This window comes from Lathamus discolor, chromosome 1 (assembly GCF_037157495.1).
Source record: "Lathamus discolor isolate bLatDis1 chromosome 1, bLatDis1.hap1, whole genome shotgun sequence".
Lineage (NCBI taxonomy): Eukaryota > Metazoa > Chordata > Aves > Psittaciformes > Psittacidae > Lathamus > Lathamus discolor.
The window spans coordinates 63982615-64003026 of NC_088884.1; the positions used below are offsets into that span (position 1 = coordinate 63982615).

The 20412-nt window shown below is 42.4% G+C and overlaps 2 protein-coding genes across 5 annotated transcripts in view; both read left to right on the top strand.

The window, feature by feature from the left end:
- The first annotated feature begins 2940 nt into the window (after positions 1-2940).
- Positions 2941-12708, top strand: LOC136011966 (deoxycytidine kinase-like). The gene is made up of 7 exons (XM_065674606.1): positions 2941-3323; positions 4535-4653; positions 5942-6135; positions 6665-6812; positions 7880-7995; positions 8473-8572; positions 11452-12708. The coding sequence occupies exons 1-7, from the start codon at positions 3059-3061 to the stop codon at positions 11476-11478; spliced, it is 969 nt and encodes a 322-aa protein (XP_065530678.1). The 5' UTR covers positions 2941-3058; the 3' UTR covers positions 11479-12708.
- A 3866-nt stretch (positions 12709-16574) lies between these two features.
- Positions 16575-20412, top strand: part of SLC4A4 (solute carrier family 4 member 4) — a 203736-nt gene continuing 199898 nt past the window's right edge. For 2 of the 4 annotated variants that reach the window (XM_065674620.1, XM_065674649.1), the window contains exon 1: positions 16575-16703. The gene's annotated coding sequence lies outside the window, so the exon portion shown is untranslated. The remainder of the gene's footprint in view (positions 16704-20412) is intronic. The other 2 variants (XM_065674657.1, XM_065674667.1) reach the window with 1 other exon arrangement.

Consider the following 20412-nt stretch of genomic DNA (forward strand, 5'->3'; position numbering starts at 1 on the left):
GGCTGCGGAACTGATGGACAGGGGTAGAGCAGTTGATGGCATCTACCTGGACTTGTGCAAAACATTCAACCCTGTCCCACACAACATCCTTGTCCCTAAATTGGAGAGGCATCAATTTGATAGATGGACCACTCAGTGGATAAAGAACTGGCTGGATGGCCGCACACAAAGAGTTGTGATCAATGGCTCAGTGTCCGGCTGGAGACCAGTAATGAGTGGTGTCCCTCAGGGATCGGTGTTGGGACCGGTCTCGTTTAACATCTTCGTCACTGACATGGACAGTGGGATTGAGTGCGCCCTCAGCAAGTTTTCAGATGACACCAAGATGACACATGTGAACTGTGGTTCAGTTGATATTCTGGAGGGAAGGAATGCCATCCAGAGGGACCTTGACATGCATGTGAGGTGGGCTGATGCCAACCTTATGAAGTTAAGCATGACAAGTGCAAGGTTCTACACCTGGGTTGGAGCAATCCCAGGCATAGCTACAGTTTGGGCAGAGAAGAGATTCAGAGCAGCCCTGAGGAGAAGGACTTGGGGGTGTTTGTTGGTGAGAAACTGAACATGAGGTGGCTTCAGTGTGGATTCACAGCCCAGAAAGCCAACCGTATCCTGGACTTCATCAAAAGGAGCGTGACCAGCAGGTCGAAGGAGGTGATCCTGCCCCTCTACTCTGCTCTTGTGAGACCTCACCTGGAGTATTGTGTGCAGTTCTGGTGTCCTCAACATAAAAAGGACATGGAACTGTTGGAACAAGTCCAGAGGAGGGCCACGAGGATGATCAGGGGACTGGAGCACCTCCCGTATGAAGACAGGCTGAGGAAGTTGGGGCTGTTCAGCCTGGAGAAGAGAAGGCTGTGTGGAGACCTCATAGCAGCCCTTCCAGTACCTGAAGGGGGCCTATAGGGATGCTGGGGAGGGACTCTTTGTCAGGGACTGTACTGACAGGACAAGGGGTAACGGGTTAAAACTTAAACAGGGGAAGTTTAGATTGGATATAACGAAGAAATTCTTTCCTGTTAGGGTGGTGAGGCACTGGAATGGGTTGCCCAGGGAAGTTGTGAATGCTCCATCCCTGGTGGTGTTCAAGGCCAGGTTGGACAGAGCCTTGGGTGACATGGTTTAGTGTGAGGTGTCCCTGCCCATGGCAGGGGGATTGGAACTAGATGATCTTAAGGTCCTTTCCAACGCTAACTGTTCTGTGATTCTATGATTCTAAGAAAACCCTGCTTCTAGAGGCGTGAAGGACTGTTCCAAAGCTCCTAACTGGCAGGTTTCCAGTGCATGATTACTCTTAGGTTTATGCTAATAACAGACTGGCAGGAACTGCTGCAGTGGTGAAGCCTGGACTCTAAAAGCCTCCTACCAAATAACTTCTGTCTGCATAAGACTTATCACCAGCCCTGCACATATAAAATCCTGTATGTATGTCTTTCTTCTCATCCTTGTTGCATGAATTCAACCTTATTGATAGAAGAGAACTTGCACTTCTTCAAGAACTGATTGAAAAACTCACTTCTAAGGACAGATAAAAGGAAGAGAATTTCTTAAAGTCACTTGCTTAAAGAAGTGTGGTATTTGGGTTTTGTTCATTTGGTTTTTAAAACAAACAAAACAACCCCCCTGAGTTGTTACTTCAAACAGCCAAATCCATTTTCTGTGCCTTAGTTAGGAGAAATCTTTTCTGCTAGTGACACAGAGTAAATAGCTTTAATTTTATTTTTCATTGCCGTTATTCATTGTGGAATTTTAGCAGGTGCTGAGTGTTTATAAAGGAAAGATGCTTGGTTAGGGGATTGACTCTGCTGGTGGATGGGTTCTGTATTGTGTCAGTGGTAGCCCATTCTCATTAAGTCCCTAAAAGACTTGCTTACATTCTCTAAGTGCCTTGGCTGACTCACTTCTGAGGTGCAAAGCACATACAATACTGAACATTGCTGCAAACAGAAAATATGAACTAACACCCAGGACACTTACTTGTTTTAGGAAAAAATATATATGCTTACACTAAAAATAAAAGCCATAACTTGCTGAAATCAACGATCTCCAGCTTTTGGTACAAATATGTCTCATTTTTTTAGACATTAACATAGAATTTTTCAAAAGTCACTATTTCTTACAAAGAAAAGCAATGGTGAAGTTCTGGTCGCTAAAGAGGAATGATGAAGGTGTGTCAAAATGACAGAAAACCTGTGCTTAGCAAGTAGTTACATGTCTTGACTTTGCTTTGGGCTTTCCATAGTTGCTTTTATTGTTTTAAGACGGAAGCATCAACTTGGGTCTGCCACTTCGGTGGAGTTTCCTTGCATTTGCAAATGAACAGGTACTTTGCACAGATACACTTAGGGAAAGTACTTAATAGACCCTAGACCATGTTGCCAAAGGCTCTGTCTAGCCTGTCCTTGAACACTGCCAGGTAGCTTTTCTCCTTCTTCCCCCCTTTTCTTTCTCCCCAGAGCCTGTTACAACCCTGCCAGGCGCAGCATTCCAGGTTTCCTACACCCATGAGATTCCCTCTGCCTTCACTCATGCCTGTATCTGTAAGTCATCTCCTGGCAGCACCTGGCGAGTGGTTTGTGTCGCTAGCTGAAGGAAGCGGTGGAATATCTCACATTTTATGTTCATTCGTATGTCTTGGGGCTGGGGGTGTTTGAGGGACCATGCCAGGAGTGACTCGTACACGGGCTTACACCACAGTGCGTGCTGCTCACGTACTCGGAGCCTGCACCCCTTCTATAGGTAGGAGGGCTTTCCCCTGTTGAACTTGGGCCCTCAGGAACCAAGACAGCGCTATGCTGGGATGGTACTCCGGGAAGCACGCTGTCACGTGCGAGTTCAGTGGGCGTTTGGGGGTTTTCAACTCTAAATAAGGGCCTCGGTCCCTCTTAAAAACAACCCGCATGCGACTTCCAACATTCCTCTGCAACGCTCTCAAACGCGGCACGACCCGCACCCCTCCCGGCACCTCCCACTCGCGTTTGAGGGAAGCACCGCCTCCCGGGCGGGGAGCATCCCGGCTCCCTCCCTCCCCTGGGGCGGGGCCGGCGCCCGCCCATCGATGCACTCCGCTCCGCTCCAGCCGCAGATCCGCAGCGCTGGGCTCGACTGTTTGCCCTGGCGCGGGTACGGCACCCGTACGCGGCGCCGCGTGACGCCTCTCGAGCCTTGTGGCGCGCCAGATTCGAGCGCGGCGGCCGTTATTTCCGTTGGCCGCTTGGCGCGCCGCTGTCCCCTCACGCCGCTGCTGGCTGCCATGGCCGCTCCTCCCAAGCGCGGACGGCTGGAGGGCAGGATCAAGAAGATCGCAGTCGAGGGCAACATCGGTGAGTCTTGCCCGCCGCCATCCCTCCCTCCTTTCTCCCTCCTTGCCGGGCTCTTCCTCGCCTTTACTCTGCGAAAAAGGCGTTTCATGAAGTAATGAGGCGTGAGTCAGGCCGGCGGGGTGTGTTGTGCTGACAAGCCCGCCGGTGACGGTGGTAACTTTGTGTTGGCAACGTAGGAAGTAACGAATGGATGCTATAAAAATGGCGGGATGGAGGGGGAAGCTTTCTACTTCAGGTTTTAATTTATGCCCTTCATTAAAAATGCTTTTGAGTATTGCGCGAGGCTTCTTTCACAGCTTTCCAGGCTGTAGGGTGGAACACCGGTGTCGGTGCAGGCTGTCAGGTGAAACTTGTCATGTTCAGGACTCCTGATGAGCAGAAGCCCGTTGTGAAGAGCAGGAGTAGGGGACTGTTCCTAATCAGACACTCTGGTCTGGGGTTTTGAGGGTCTTTGTTTTGGGTTTTCTTTGGTACTTGGTGTTTTGGGGAATTTTTCGGTTTTTTGTTTGTTTTTTGTTTTGTTTTGTTTGTTCGTTTTCCCTGGCAAGAGGGCGTGCTTAAAATCAAGGACTCGATTTGCAGGGCTGTGAGCTCATTTACTGACCCACTCTGTGGCAATCGATAGCGCCAGCTCGTGGCCTCTGTCAGCTTCAAGTGTCTCTTTAAAATTTCCTGAGCTTTTTATTTTTCAGTTGATGGCAGATTAATGACTTCCGTGCTGGAGGAAGTGACTGGTAATGCACCTTGGTGTCTCTGAGAAACCATCACTTTTGCTCTGTGTTTCTTTCAACATTGCTTGCTTTTCTTTGTGAAGTTTATTTTAGCTTCCTAAAATAACTTGGAAGGCTATAACTCCATGCCTGGGACAGGACCACTCAGTATCCTTAGAAACTTAGGACTTGGTGTTCTAATTGCAAATATAACTTTTTATAGCGTAGATAATTGAGCTGGGCTGAGACATCTTGTCGTTATTTTGTTATTGAATTGGCTGTTGGTGTGGTATAAAACAAAAAAGAAAAACCTGATGCTCACTGAATTGGTGATCTGTGGTACTGGATTGCCTCTGATGCTTGATATCCAGTCAAAAGTACATGGGTGTGGGAGACTTCCTTATGGGACTTGAAACTGGAGTTCTGTAGTGGTTAAGTAATGCCACTCTTCCTTGTGAAAATGGTTTTAACAGCCACTCTTCCTGGATGCTTTGTCTATAGCTGCAGGGAAATCGACGTTTGTGGAGATTCTCAAACAAGCTGATGAGGAATGGGAAGTTGTTCCTGAGCCTGTAGCGAGATGGTGCAATGTTCAGCCCAACTCTGAAGAGGATTGTGAGGTATGGCACAAGAAAATGAGGTTTCTTTCCAAAAACTTACTAAAAACAAAAAAACCCACCCAAACCCCAGTCAGATGTTCTTCTAATTTCAGGAGATGAGTACATGTGATAGACAATGTCTGTTAGAAAATGTATGTGATAGCAACGTTTTTCCTGATTCTTATCTCAGTACTGGAGTTCCTCTCTTTACAGTTTGCTTGGTGAATTGTAGAATAGGTGTTATTCATCGTCAGGATGTAAATTATAAAAGCTATAAAAGTCTGTTCTGTTTTATGTATAAAAGCAAGGGGTGGAAAAAAGAGAGGACTAAAGTTACTTTTATCAACTGTGAATGAGCAGAGGAACCCTCTGCTCCAGGTGCCCTGGATGGTGGCTCTTAAAATGTCTAGGAAATAATGAACTACTGCTGAATGGTTTATAGTGATGTTTCTTTCAGTCAGCTACCTGTAATGCTGTTGGCAATCCAGCTCCTACTGAGTGGCCACAATCCTGGCTGTGTGGAGCTTTTGCGGAACTGTAGAAGAGTTTTCTTTTGACAAAAAGTACAGCATGTTTTGGTGAAGTAAATGGAAGCTTTTAATGGAGGTGTGACATTCTGTGGTGTGGGGTATCCCACTGGCAGCTGGTGTCAGCTCTCCGAGCTCTGTTCCTCCCAGCTTCCTGCCTGCCCCAGCCTGCTTGCTGGGAGGCAGGGTGGGAAAGGGAGAAAGCTTTGAGGCTGTGCAATAGCCAAAACACTGGTGGATTACTAAAGCTGTTTTGGCGGCAACACAAACCACATCCCTGTATGGACTGTTATGAGGAAGGTTAACTCCATCCCAGTCAGGTCCAGCAAGTGTAACATAGAATTTCAAATCCATCACAGTCATCCCTGAAGTTGGACTTACTAAATTGCTGTTTTCTCCTCTTGCTAGACGAAAAACCAAAATAAGCCCATCTTTAAGCTCACACTTGTCAGAGTAAAAGGAACATGGATTTTTCTACCATATTGTTGATTTTTTTGTACTGATAGGATATTGTTCTTTTATTAAAGCTTGTAATTGGTGACCAAAGTGGTTTGGTACTTTAACACTTTGGCATTGTGAATTGCAGAGAGCTGCTTATTCTACTCGGCACCATAGGAGGAATAACATTTCTTACATTTATGCCTTGTATTACAAAGAGGTTGAGAAGCAAATTAAGCAGCTATAAACCTGAAATAAAGGCTGTACAGCTTCAATGTTGTAGAGCTATTCTGTCACATTCATCATTCACCTTCCCCACTTAAGGGGTCTCTGTTGACAACCAGGAGCTGACCACATCACAGAAGAGTGGCGGAAATGTGCTTCGGATGATGTATGAGAAGCCAGAGAGGTGGTCGTTCACTTTCCAGACATATGCGTGTCTGAGCAGGATCCGGGCTCAGCTCAGATCCCTCGATGGCAAGCTCAGGGAGGCAGAGAATCCTGTCGTCTTCTTCGAGCGATCTGTCTACAGTGACAGGTACGTTGGACTGGGATCCTTTGAGTGAAGATCAGAATTCTCCTAAGTAAAATTACTGGTTAGAGGGTTTGTAGTTCTTATTCTTTGTGCGTAGGTTTTTTATGTTTTGTGCATGCATGTTTCCCTTCAAAGAAAGGAGAGGAACAGTCATCAAGAAGAGTCACAAGCTATTTCTTCCTTTGTCACTTAGCCTTGTTTTCTTTTATGGTCCTTTATTACAGGTATAGCTATTTCCTAGTGCTGTACCCTGTTTCTGGGTTCAAAAGGTTAGAGTTGATAATTAAGGAAGTTAGATTAGATATCTGAGCTGCCAGTGTTACTGCTTCTTGAGGACACATCTCTGGCCAGCTGCAGCGGACGTGGAGAATGAGGATACCAGCTGTTTATTTCTACTCTAAGTATACCTCAAAGAAGTTGCAGAATTGCTATGCTCAGCTTCTTTTCTACTTACAGTGCAGTACTTGAGGAAAACAAAGTGAGAACTGTGTTCAAGCTCACTTCTGTTTCCGTAACTACTTTGTGTTCACAGGTACATCTTTGCAGCTAATTTGTACGAGTCCGATTGCATGAATGAAACTGAGTGGACTATTTACCAAGACTGGCACAACTGGATGAATCAGCAGTTTGGTCAGAGGCTGGCACTGGATGGCATCATTTATCTCAGAGCGACTCCTGAGGTGTGACCTCACAGAGAATGAGAGTGCATATTCTGTGCTTTGCCTATAAAGTTTGATCTGTCTTTATGCTTCCATAGTATTTTTTACGTATAGGGTTTAACTGTAGTTTTAGACCTTTTTTTATTATAACAGAATAGTGTGCTTGTAGTCAACTCCAATAAGGTCACAGTTGTGTGTCACTGTGTCTTTGTTTTAGCAGCTGCTTTGGATGTCACAGGCAAAAATGCTTGTTGAAATGTGATATTCTTAAAATCTTGAGCTATCCTTATCTTTTGCTGTAACAGTCCTAATTATTTCAGTTCAGGTTGCAGTATTCCCCTGAAGGCTACAATGCTTGAGTTATGACTAATCAGTCTGGAAATACTTAAAGAAAAGAATGTTCTTTCAAATGTAGCCTATGTATTTTTTAATAAAACGTGATGATAATGTTTTTCTAATTATAAAAATAATATATGGCAAGAGCAAACCAGAAAATACCACTAGAATTGAAAACTACAGTTTCTCTGAGGGCTTTTTTGCTAGGCTTGCTACTTAGGGCTCTTTTTCTTCATTTTTTTTTTTTTCCCCTCTAAGTCAAGAACCTCTATTTAAGTCAGAAAGTACAACAGTTTTAAACAGTTTTGATTGACATCTTATTGAGGCTCTGGATGTGTTCAATACAGGAACAAATGATTAACTACATGGGAAAACCAAGTTCCTAAGAGCCAGAAATCTATAGAGATTTTGAAATGCGTGTCTGTGCTCTTTTCATGCAATACACGGGTACCCCTTCTTTTAATAAAAAGCTTATTTGAGACTTTCTTTGTCGTGGAGAAATAATGTGATACGTTACCTTGGGTCCCCCTTTCATTTAGTGTGTAGTCTGTGGCTCCATGAGCTGGACATGGCATGTTGTTTCTATGATAGTAAGATAGTTAGCAAGTTGAATATTCATCTTTGGCTGTGGCATATTGAGCACAGTAGGAAGGGTTGGCAAAAGAGACTTCAGCAAACTATACTTTCTCTGTAGGTGTTCAGAAACTTATTTTTTTTTTTAATAATTTTTAATTATTATATTTTGCCTTTAGAAATGCTTAAACAGGATTTACTTGCGTGGAAGAGATGAAGAGCAAGAAATTCCCATAGAATATCTGGAGAAGCTTCATCACAAACATGAAAGTTGGCTTCAGCATAGGACACTGCGGTAGGGTTTGTTTAATGGTTAGTTAGAGATGGATTGATCCTTGTAAGGATATTTCATAATGTTTTTTCAAGCAGTGAAAGTTGAGCTTTTCCTATGATATGTAAATTTAAACTCCGGGAATGTTTCTACCTGTAGTTCTTTAGTAGTACTGGCTTGATAGCATGTTAATTATCACTAGGACACACAATGTGCCTTGAGTTCTCTTCGCATAGAGCTCTGAATAGCAGAGGATTCAGCTGAGCTAATTCAAAACTCAGTTGAATTTAACTTTAGGTGCTGGCAAGAGAATGTTTGAGAATCAGTAATGTATCCTAGGTGCCACTGTAAATTCAGGCTGCTTTATATTCAGAGTTCGTGGCTGTAGATTATATGTGCAGTTGTCATTGGATTCTTGACAAGGAAAATGCTGACAGAGACTTGAATGGTGGGTGCTTGTTTTAAGCTACTAACATTTTCTATGTTCCTATCCCAATACAGAACAGATTTTGAATATCTCCAGGAAATACCCATTTTAATGTTAGATGTTAACGAAGACTTCAAGAGCAAAAAGGACAGATATGATAACATGACTGAAAAGGTAAGATTTCATAAGCAGAACAAACTGATGAGTGAGGTATATTGCCAGCATGTTGAAAGAAATTCAGGATACTTCTTGTATGTGTAGCACTGTTTGAAGTCAGGCTAGACTTAGAACCCGTGGCTCTTCATGGTATTTCCTACATAAAATTTCCTTTAAAAACAAAGGAAAAAAATGAAGGGAAAGAAATGTTCCAGGCATATTAGGCATATTTGAGAAGACTTTGATTAGTAGCTTTGTTTGTAAATGGAATTTCTAATTTAAATATCTGTTAACTGTTTGAAAGTCTTCCTTGTATTAGGTGTGCAAGTGTCTCAACTACGGGACTAGTGAATAAAAGAACATTGGTGCCTTGTACTGTGAAAATACAGTACAAAACCAGTACAAGGGAAAACTGAAGGATGAGTGAGCCAGTGGCAAGTGATTTTAGGTTCTGTAGATCTCTATAGCTAAACAAAGGAGAGTATGGGCTGTCCCCATCCTGGTTCACTTGTCACAACAAAGGGCAGTCCAGCTGATGCAGACAGGGATCCTTTGCTCTAAAAATACACTTCAGTGTATAGCCATCCATCTGAAATATTTGAGTCATAGACTTGTATTCAGATACTGAACAGTGTTACAGCCTGCTGCAATACTTTTACCCTTCTTTACTAAATTGGCACTATCATGAGCATTTTTCCCTTCAGTTGTGTTCATGAAAGTGTTAATCAAAATCCTCAAAAGCAGGGTCTGAAACTTGAGGCAGTGCTTTTCAAATGTAGCTTTTGTACTTCTTTTCAGACGTAATGCAGAATATTCATCAGAAGCATTTCTTTGTTTTATTTGAAGGCATGGAAAAAATACTGTTTATTTGATATAAAAAGAGTTCAAGTTTAGGTTTCTGCTTGCATTAAGAAGATGTAATCCTTAGCATGAAAGATGTAATGGATATTTTAAAGCTAGGCCAAACAACCAGCATTTTAACTGTTTTGGTTTTTGGTATTTGAACCTTGGGATTCAGCTGAGGACAACTTGACTTTTATTTGAGTAGTTGCAATGAGTTACAGACCTTAGCAATGGTATGTGCACATATTTCTGCTCTTTGGAAATCAAGTGTTTACCTCACAAGAAGAGCAGCTTTGTCCTTTGATCTCAATTGATCCTCTGAGAAGTAGAACTGTTCATCTGATTAAAACCAGTTTTCATGGTATTTGCTCTTTAAAAGCATGATACTTGATGGAATGACTGGACATCGCAGCTGTTGAGTGAAAATGCTTCCCATCTGCACTACGAGATAAGGCCAAACCCAGGCATCTATGTAGGGACTTTAGAGAGTTTACTCATGCAGGGCTGTCAGGTTATCTGGGAACAGCCTAAGCCCTTTTTTGGCATTTTGAAGTGGAGTCCCAGAACTGCTACAGTTTTCATGAGGCTGGGTGCTTGGGCCTTCAGTGTATGCTTATGTCCAGTGGGAACCCAAAACCTGTGTTCTTCCTTCTCATCTCTGCTGTGATGCTTGCATGCAGAGACCTGTCCTGAAACTATGCTTCGTGCTAAGGTTCATTGTGCTCTACTGCTGTTGGTCCTTCCTGAAGTGGAGGGGGGCTTTTGCATAATACTTTCCCACTTAGAGTGCTGGCACAGTTATGTCTTCCCTTCTCTCCACGAAGAGATTTTGACCTAATTTTTTTCTGCCTCCTTGAGCCCTCATCTAGGACAGGAAGGGTCACAGGTGGAGAACACGATTGAAGATCTGTTTCTATTTCACATGAAGAATTTGGACAAAATGGTTACAGATGTGTTCTGTGTATGAGAGCTTCTGCCAAAGGAATAATACCATATTCTCTAGTAACACTGTTGATTCCTTTCTAGGCAGTAGTCAAGCTTGAGGGGACAGAGGAAAATGCTCCCTGTTCAGGCTATATTGCAGCTTAGTTGCTAGGATGCTCTTGAAACTGGGAGATGGAAGTTGTGTGCTCATGCCCTGTATTCCTTGGGTCTTATATTTTAAAAAGGTGGCCTGGCCCTTGCTGCCCTGAGGCTTTAAAGGAAGGAAGGATTACCCTTACTTTTGGAGAGGGGCACAAGGCAGAACGCAGACCTATGGCAAGAAGTGTGTTCTCAGCATGTTGTCTTCCTGCCACCTTTGGTAATGACCTGAATTTAAGATGTTGTCTAAAGTGACCACACTTAGGAGTGTAATGGTAGCATGCTGCCTGGTTTGGATCCAGTTCTCATGCCATTGCATGGATTATTTGAGGTGCTGTGCTGTCTTGGTACTCTCTGTGGGACAGGGATTTCTGACTCTAGGTTTTAGATAGTGGCCAATAGAAAGCTATTGATTTTTAGGTAGCTGTAGCCATTTGAGCCACTCTTCAAATACTGGAAGTGGAGTTCAACAGTACCTGAACTCTATGGCTCTCCTACAGTATAAATTTTTTTTCAGAAACTATGGTTTTGTTGGGTAATGTTTTATTATTTACATGCCATCCTCAAATTCCAAGGAACATAGTAATTAGGTATGTTGGGTTGTTCATTGACATGAAATGTGAGCAGTTTTCTGGCAGTGGGTGTGACCTAGTGCTTTCCAAATGCCAGTGTTTTGAGATGCTCATTATTCTCCTTGTGTTTAGGTTAGACCTGCTTTTAATATAATTTGCAATGTTGGGCCATAGTTTAGGACCACAGGAGGAATGAGCATTGTTCCACTGAGTGTGTCTCTGCACCTGAACTGAAAAGCTCTTGATGGATAAGAAATGGCAAAGCTGAGCTGAAGATTGTTTTTCCCTGTTTCTGTAGGTTGTAGTAAAGCGTAAAGCACTGGGGAGGTAAATGTAGTTGCTGTATATTTCTGTTGATGAATACTTAGTTTGCTTGACCATGTTTATTTCTTTTTGCAGGTCAAAGAATTTTTGAGCATGTTATAATCATCTTTGAAGCACAGGCAGAGTCAAGCTATTCCAAACATCTGCATGATCAAAGTCTGAAGTGCAGCCTCTGCTTTTATAGAAGGCCTCTGGAGAGGCAGGACTCAATCCTGTTGATTTAATTATGAGGAACAAACAAGCTTTGTGAATAGGAAATAATTAAATAAATCACTGTTTAGTGAAGGTCTGTTCAGTATTATATGGAGAAACACACACAAGTTCTGAAGATACTCTAATTCCAAGAGTTCCCAAATATTCCCAAATGAGTTCCCAGTAGCTATTTAATGTTCAAGAAGCTAGTGGGTTTTTAGATCTGTTGACTGTTTTCATTGGAATTGACTGGTAATGGATGTCTCGTTCTGAGGAAGGAAAAAGTAAACCCCTTTTTTGCTGCTGAGGGAATTTTAATATAACCTGGAGTTTTATATTTTAAGGTATAAAAAAAAATGCCATCTGACAGTTTTGATAGATGAAGTTCTACATAGAAAGCATTGAAATAAACCAAATCCAGTATGTCTGAAATGCTGTAGGTATTGAATGACATTTTGATTGTGCACTGCAAATGAGGATATTGAGAGGCTTTCCATTGTCCAGCATAATTTGGTGTCTTCCCCTTCCCCACCCCAAGCTCTTAATACAACAGACATGCTTTTGTTGTAGCTAAGTCATCTTCTGAGAAGGAGTGTATTTGCTTGATGGGTACTGTAAAAGGAACTTTTTGCAAAGGGCCTCCATCTGTAAATGACGTGTTTCTAACCCTTCCCTTAATTGTATTTTGGATGTCAGAGGTAGCTTCCTGCTTTTCTCCCAGCATCTCCATTTGTTCACTGGGCCTTCTGGGTGTTTACATGAGATCTGGTGATACTGGCAGTAGGCTGTCCCTGTTGTTTCTCATTCCTGAGTAGTAAAAAGGGGAGACCTTTGTGAAGTAGCTGCTGCTCTAGTGCATTGTGTTTTATTGACAACCATTTTTGTTTCAGGTGCAGAAAAGACAAACTATACAGGGTGCACATCTTAGTACGGTGTTTTATGAGCTGCTTTGTTCTGCTTTAAACATTTCTGAATGATTGCACAGTTGGGTTTTGAATGCCAAAGTTTATTGTAAAGCATTTTATTGTCTACTGTGGTTGCCTGTGTTACCAGCAAATTTGAGATGCAGTCTCTTCCTTTGTGGTTGGTATTGTGCTGGCATGCTCTAAACCTTGGCTGAAAAATAAAGGTGGTTGGAAAGACTTTTTCAGTGTTTGGTAGTATTGGCTCCCTTGTCTCATAAAAGAAATGATGTTGTAGATTGGGATGTGTAATACTGGTACGGCAAAGGAATTTGGGAATATGTGTTCTCAGTGTATTGGGTGTCCCAAGTCCTTAAGATTTCTGAAACACTGTGACTGGCTTCAGGTTTTTTTTTTTTTTCATATGTGGAAAATGTGTTTATGGGATAGAGACACAGGATTATGTAAAATATGTCATATGTATAACTTACTGATCAATGAAAATGGTTATGTAGTGTTTATGTAACTGTGGAATGTCGCAACAGTAGGGTAGAAAGTCTTGTTTTGGACTTCCAGATTGCCTAGGAAAAGGAAAGCTTTAAAGATCTTTGCTCCAGAAATGAAGTGAGGTGGAATGGATGAAGATTCAGTTTAGCTTTTCTTTGAAGTACACAGCAAAAGCCTTTAAAACAGTCTTGGCAACTGTCTGAACAGTAGCAACTTACTTTGACCAAGAGTGCAATTATTCCTACAGTTTCAGCTGTCAAAATTGTGGATTTAATTACAGAATTGGAATGACAGTGCTCATTGACAGGAGTAAATAAGCATGAGCTCTAATAAAGACTTCTTTCTGAACCCATCACAGAGCACATAGAAATTCTGTGGGCAGGTTACCTGCATCCTGTTCCAGAAAACCTTACAAAATCTGACTGCTAGGTTGGGGTTTGAAGGAGCAAAGTCATGACCAATTATTAAACTGCTTTTAATTGCTGTGGAAAAAAAGCCACCAACCAACCCAAACCACAGACCCCACTCACCCCCAAGCTTCTCAGGGCTTTGAAAGTGGCTGGGCTGAGCTACGTGGAGCTGTAGTTACTTGGAAGTAGGGCAGAAACAGCATCAACAGCCGCGGAGATGTCCTCCTGTTCTGCCTGTTCGTCAGCTGATAGCGCGCAGCTCTGACAGTACCTCAGACTTCAAATTTGTCAGTATTCTTTCCTTTGCTTAAACCTGTTCCCAGGCTACCAGACAACAGGATTGTTGTGTTGCTTTTTTGACTATTAGAAAGATTTCTGAACTGATATCTACTGTTTGGTGATGATGTTTTTTCTGTCTTTGAGTGCTGTGTCCCTTTCTCTTCCCCTGGGTACGAGAGACTTTGATGCAACTTGCTAGAAATCCTTGCTTGTTTTAATCAAGTGTCCTCACAATCGGGAATAAAGTTGGCATATGGGTTTTATTTTTCTCAGGATACAGATTAAAATACTGATTGATAGTATTGAATTGCTATGAAAGTGTATGTGTGAGCAAGGGACATAATATCGCCTCATTTTGTTTTCTGTCCTTGTAGTTGTTTTCTGTATAGTGATAGATTTTAAGTTCTCTCTTAGTATAAATTCTTAGAACAGCAACCAATTTTGTAGGTAAAATTTCATTTTCTATTACTTTGTGCTTGTTACTTATTTCTACTGTCTTCTGTTAATTTAAGCAGGCTTCCTAAAAGTGGAATTGGATTAAGAGGTGATTAATATTGAGATTATTCTTTTGTTTTTCCAGTAATTAAAGAATCCAAGAATCTATTTGTGAAATAAAAATGATGCAGGAGAAACTGACCGTAAACTGTTAAGCATGGACCAGGAAAGTATGTACGTAGTACTAATTGAATTCTATCTTAGCAATTGCACACCATTTCCTGTTGCCAGGAGGCTTCAGCATACCTAGGTGTTAGGACTTAAAGGGTGCTTTGCCAGCTCCCATTTAAACTCATTGTATGACTGTGATTAAATCACTCCTTGCCTCTTTAAATTATCGATATCTCCTTACATCTTCAGAAAGCTGGGAGGATTCATTAATTATATTGATGTGCTGCTTTGTAGGTCTGAAGATTAGACATTAGGGAAAGAAGTGTTCATTATAGGGTTGGAGAGGCACTGGCACAGGTTTGCTGCCCCATTCCTGGCAGTGTTCAAGGTCAGGTTGGGTGAGGCTTAGAGCAACCTTGTCTAGTGGAAGGTGTCCCCCACTGCCCATGGCAGGGGATTGCAACTGGTCTCTTCCAGCCCAAATCCTGGTTTTAGATTTCTCACTGAGATATTTTGATGGCCTCATGGAAGGGGCCACTGGCCGAGGTTCATGGCCAATAGGAATTACTTTTGTTTTAAAAGCTACTCAAAACCATCAGTGCAACACCAATTGTGTTGAAGTTATTTCATTTCTAGAAAAACACGGCCACCAAAAACTGTCACTGTTTGTGAGGAAAGGAAACTTACTACAATTTGATATTGAGAGATAAATGGATGTCAAAAGCTGTCTGCTGTCCCTGCTGCTAGTGGCAGTGATGAAGCTATGTGCAGAATTGCCACAGGAGGTCATTCTGTTCTCCGTTCTCACTGTGCTGCCTGTGAGAAGAGTGTTAGTGCTTTAACAGTGGACGGCTTTAGAAAAGGTAAAGAAGAAAGAGCTTTACCACAGCAAAACCATAAAAGTGATTAATAAATACTGAATGACATAAATCTTGATCTCTGAAGGGAGTGGAATAAAACAAACCCCCACTGGATTAAGTGAAAGACTATTCAAAGCTGAGGTGATAGGAGGGGTTTTGACACCAGAAAGGATGCCCTGCAGCCACCAGCTGCTTCTGTTCTGTGAGTAAACATTAGCACATGGATAACAGTAATCCTAGTGTGTCTGAGTGACAACTGTCTGCTAGTGCTGAGCTATTGGGTCTGAATGCAGGCAGTGAGCAGTACTAATGTTGGCAGTGTAGAGCAATGACCAATTTACTACCTGGAGCCACTTACACTACTTTGTGTGCCAAATATTTGCCTCAGCTGGGTACACATCCTTTGAAATTCTTACTGGTATCTAGTAAAGACAAGGAGCACAGATTTCCTACTGTACGTTAGCAGTGAAGTGATTTATTTGACCTTAGGCTGGTACTCAGTGTGGGTGTACAATCAATGTAATATGCAGAGCCTTGAAGCTGAGCCTGTTGTGTGTAGGTGGCTTTTGTTGGTTTTAGGTCTAGGTTTCAGTCCAGGGCCATAAATAATATAATAGCAGCAAAAATAAGAATAGTGGGCATGCTAAACTGGGATATAATCTATTGCCCTTTGCTTGGATTGCTGCTGGCTGCTCTTCCCAGCCTTAGGCAGTGTGTAAGTTACATATGTGTGTCTGCAGAATACCAAGATTGTCCAGCCTGCACCATGTGTTTTTGCTGGCTAATAGTACTGACTGAGAGAAAGGCAGTGGGTTCCTCAGACTTATTTACAGAGATACTGCTGCTGCAGTTCATTCTGAGTTAAGTCCAGTAGTTTTCTATTCTCTGTTTTCCTCTATTTCTTTCATTCCTCTTTCCTCTATTTCCTCTATTCCTTTGCTTTCTCCATACTCTCCTGTCCTGCATTTTGTGCCTTTCTCTTCAATTTCCTTCTCAGTTGTTGTGACTTGTCTTTTAATAACTACTAAAACCATGATCCCGTACAAGTTGTAACAGACTTGTTAAAGCCAAAATTTCACTGGTATGCAGCCTACTTGAGGATCTGGCTTCTGCTGCTCTTCCAGTTTGCTATCTTAGGTCCTCTTTTCTGAACAGTCTTTCTGTGTTAGCCCACTGGAGTGCTGGGGATCTTCCTAAGCCCTCCTGCTTTCAGCACTGCCTATTGGCTGTATGCTGACAACATGCCGTTTTCTTCATAATGATGTTCAGATTTGCCTTTGCAATTTTTCTAAAATGACAGCTATTGCTGTTTCCACTGTGCTTTTGGCTAGCTGTGGCTGTGGGTCTAGCTCATGGCCTTTACCCCCTGATCTTCTCAGCTGTGTACAGTGGCCTCAGGTCATTGACTGTTCAGTTGCAGCAGGCTGCTAGTCCCTGTGTCCCCTCTCTGTTGTGCCTCAGGAGAAGACCTGCTGTCACAAAGAGTAGGACTTGAGTTTTTAGGTATCTGTTTCTGATGGGCTACTCTGCTTGTTTCCTGAAGGTTGACTGCAATGGTCCAGTGTAGTTGGGTAGGTATTTCATGTGTGTCCCCATGTTGACAGGCTCTTTGCTGTCTGCTTTAGTACTGTCTAGGGCATAGGTATTGCATCAACTGACTAAAAAGCATATCAAGTGGAGCTGCTGTTGCAGTGTGCTGTGGCTGTGGTCTGATGAGCGCTTGTTGGGATGCTGTAGCTTTGATGGCCTGCTTTAATTGCAGTTCTTGCTGGAACATGCTTGAAATGTGTGAATGGTAGGCTTGCTGTGTATTTAGACAAAGGAATATAGCTCCATTTTGTGGAACTGAACAGCCTGAGGGCTTGGGCAGTTAACTGAGATTCCTCGAGGCTGGGAGCCCTCCTTTTCCCAGGCAGTCTCTATTTTCAGCATACCTCATATTATTGCATGTACACTTACAGTCATGGATTTGTAGCTAATGAGTGTCCCTACTATTCTTAGACATTCAGCTGTGAAGTACATATTGATCTTACAGTTTCAGTTCTGACCTGCTGAAATTTAATCTCCATCCCCTTTGAACATAATCGCAGCTTATACCCGAGATCAGCCTTTTCCTCAGAGGGCAGTGTGATACTTGTGTTCTAGTGGACAATTGTTCTGCTCCTGGCGGCTTCCCATCCCATTCAGTGGCTTAGCACGGGCAGGACCCATCTTTGGTGATGCTAAGATGTTACAGCATGGTACAATCTAGGCATTATTTCTAACTGTATCTGCCAAGTTTTAGAACTTAAACTTGTGTGACACAGCTAGAATCTCCACCTTGCTAGTAGATATTTAGCTTATTTAAGTAATGGCTTTTCATGATGTTTGTTAATGACTTGCACTTAGTCTATGCCTGCAGTGAGTGGGCTGATAAAATTTGTCCATGCCAGAGATGAGTCACTAACTCTTTCTGTCTGAAAACTTCCTTTTCTTCTCAGGTCATTCACCCATGATACACTAAAAGTGATAATGCATCTTAGTTTCATGTTTTTTTGATGGTCTGTGCTTGCCTGTTGCTCTCGAATGAGGACCTCTCCAGCATCTGGTTGCACTTAGGGCTTTAAATACTGCTGTTAGCATTGCTTCTGTGATTGCCTTGACAATCCACCTAGAATCATACCGCTCAGAAAGTGTTGCTGAAAATGTAGCTATTCTCTCTCTGCTTGCTGTGGAGCATGGACTGAAGGTCTGTTGAAGTCCCTCTCCAGGGCCCTCCTTTTAGTCACTTTGTCAGGAATTTTCTCTATCTCAGCATTGTTGTGCTGTCTCTGAGGGTTTGTTGTTTGCCTGTTTCTCTGCTCCGCTTGTGTCTGTCACTGGAATATAACACAAATCATCTTCTGGATCTGCCACGCTGCTAGCCATGGGCTGAACCCCATGAATTTTCTTATGACGGTATATACCTTGGATGGTGATACCTGAACTGCTCTGTCTGGTGTTTTAGCTCCTGAGATGCTGTAGTCCGAGCCTGTATCCTTAGGCTAAACTACTGGACCTAACCAAACTGGTCCTTATCTTGAACAGCTGTAGTTGCTTTAGATCTGCAAAGACATTTCTGCAGGGAATTAGACCTGTCCTACAACAGTTCCTGCTGGCTGGAATAGTATGTCCAGTGATTGAGCTTGTTTTTCATTAGGAAATATTTGGGGTCTTGAAATGAGATGTTGATACCAGAATTCTCAGCTGCTTAATGTGAGTATGGATTTCCACTGATGCTGTTTCATTTCAGGGTGTTATATTTTTGTTTATTGGTGTGTTTTAGTAAAAGCCCTTACAGTCTTTCTCTAGGGGAGCACTGTGTTCATGGAGCAAGGCAAGTAATGTGATTTTTGCAACCATTACTCCACGCAAAGCATCTGTCTTCTCCTCCCTGCCTCCTTTTATTTGAGATAGAAGGTGGCTTTATTTCTTCAGTTTTTACCTCCTGTGGCCAACACAGTGTATGGATTTCTAGGTAAGAAAGCTTAGCAGCTAATGTTACTAGCAAGGTTTTTCCTAAAATCCTGCTTTTCTGCTATGCTTCTCAAAGTCAGTTGTTGTGAAGCCCATTAACTTGATGGGCTGCCAGTGTGTTTTGTGTATAATGAGTTAGGAGTCTATAAAATGTGATTGGCTTTCCTTATTTACCAGATGACCCCAGCTGCAGCACAGCTTCCTAGGTGTGTGCACACAAATGGCATTGCTGCCCTTTGATGATGGGCATCTACCTTCAGGTTTCTTCAAGATTCATCACTGTGGGACCTGAGTCGATCCTCAGTGCAACTTTCACCTTGGTTTCTCAGTGCTGCCTCTGACCTGTGTTAGCAGTTGCAAGACCAGGGTAGTGCTTGAATAATGGCTATTATCACGGTAGGTAGTTTGGCTTTGTATTTTATCTGAAAAAACTCCACCCCAAACCCAAAACCAAAAGAGTTAGTATTTGGAAGTCCTTGGTTCTAGGTGTGCCTGTTGCTGAGAGTATGTGGTCTTGGATAGGTTCCTTTTCTGAGCATGACCCATTGGTAGTGCCTGTACTGCTGATAGCAAGGAGAGCCTTAGGATTTTTCATGTATTTTTAACCTTTTATCTGTAATGTGAATGGTTGGGTAGGATGGAAGGAGCTCGAGGGAAGCTCTCAGTTGCTATTTTTTAAAGAGGGAGAGTTGAGACAGATGTTTTGTTTTGAGCCTGGACAGAATTAATACATAGATGTGTCTGAAATTAAAAGGAAGAAGTAAACAACTAACGGAGGAGTAGAGTGTACCTTTTGAGCCGAACAAGATGTAACGCTAGCAGGAGTCAGGCTGTGGCTTCTATAGATGATGCTTGATTCTGCAAAAAAAACCTCAACCAACCAACCAAAAAAAACCAGCAAAAAAACAACCCCACAAAAAAAAAAAAGTGGGAAATGTAAAAGGTGGAAATGTTTGCATGGGAGTTATCAAATGATACAGGAAAAGGGGACTGCACTTCTACTAATATGATTTATGCAAACTTTTTGTCTGTGGCACCAGAGTACAAATGAAGGACTGCTGGCAGATGAGAGCTTGCTTCAGAAAGCAGTGTAGTCAGCCCTGGTAGCAGGGGTTAACAGTAGTCAGGAGCTGTCAACCTTTACACAAGTAAACTAGAGGCAAGGATACGTTTGCTGCTGCTGTGTGGTTGCAGGTAATACCTGCCCCTCACAAAACAGGGGAAGATGAATGTGTGAGTTGAAAAATACCTTTTGTTGAAGAGTAAATCAGAAAATGAGTCTGGGTCAGGCTGAAGTTCAGTAAACTCTGTAAGAAATATGCTAGGTTTAGAATCCTTTGTGTTTAATCTGATTTTGTCCTAAAGTGTTGTAAATATAGACTATCTCCACAGTATTCAGCAAATCCCAAGTACTGTAAGGTACAGCCTTAATTGTGCTAGGCCAGGTATTTCATGTTTAAAAATTCTTATTTAATAATCTGTAGACCTAGAGACACAAATTCTTTACTTGTATTGCAGAGACTGACAAAAAGTTCAGGGACAGTCCTGATAAAAGTGCTCTTGTACAATTCCTCAAGTTGGAGAGGCAGGCAGATGTTGGAACGGAGCTACTCATATGGTGGAGCTTCTCATCCCCGTGTAGTAAGAAGGGGAGACCTTTGTGGAGTAGCTGCTTATTCCTACTGATACAGCTTTTACAGTTTCATTTCTCTGGCAGGATATCAGAGAGAATGAGATGCCCTGGACAAAATCTTTGGCTCACATTCATTATTGAAGCTTCATTTC

Excerpts from the sequence above, each read along its gene's own strand:
- LOC136011966 (XM_065674606.1), top strand. The coding sequence starts at position 3,059 with ATGCACTCCGCTCCGCTCCAGCCGCAGATCCGCAGCGCTGGGCTCGAC. Across the intron at positions 6,813-7,879 it reads ATCTCAGAGCGACTCCTGAG|AAATGCTTAAACAGGATTTA; the intron begins GTGTGACCTCAC and ends TTTTGCCTTTAG. Across the intron at positions 7,996-8,472 it reads CTTCAGCATAGGACACTGCG|AACAGATTTTGAATATCTCC; the intron begins GTAGGGTTTGTT and ends ATCCCAATACAG.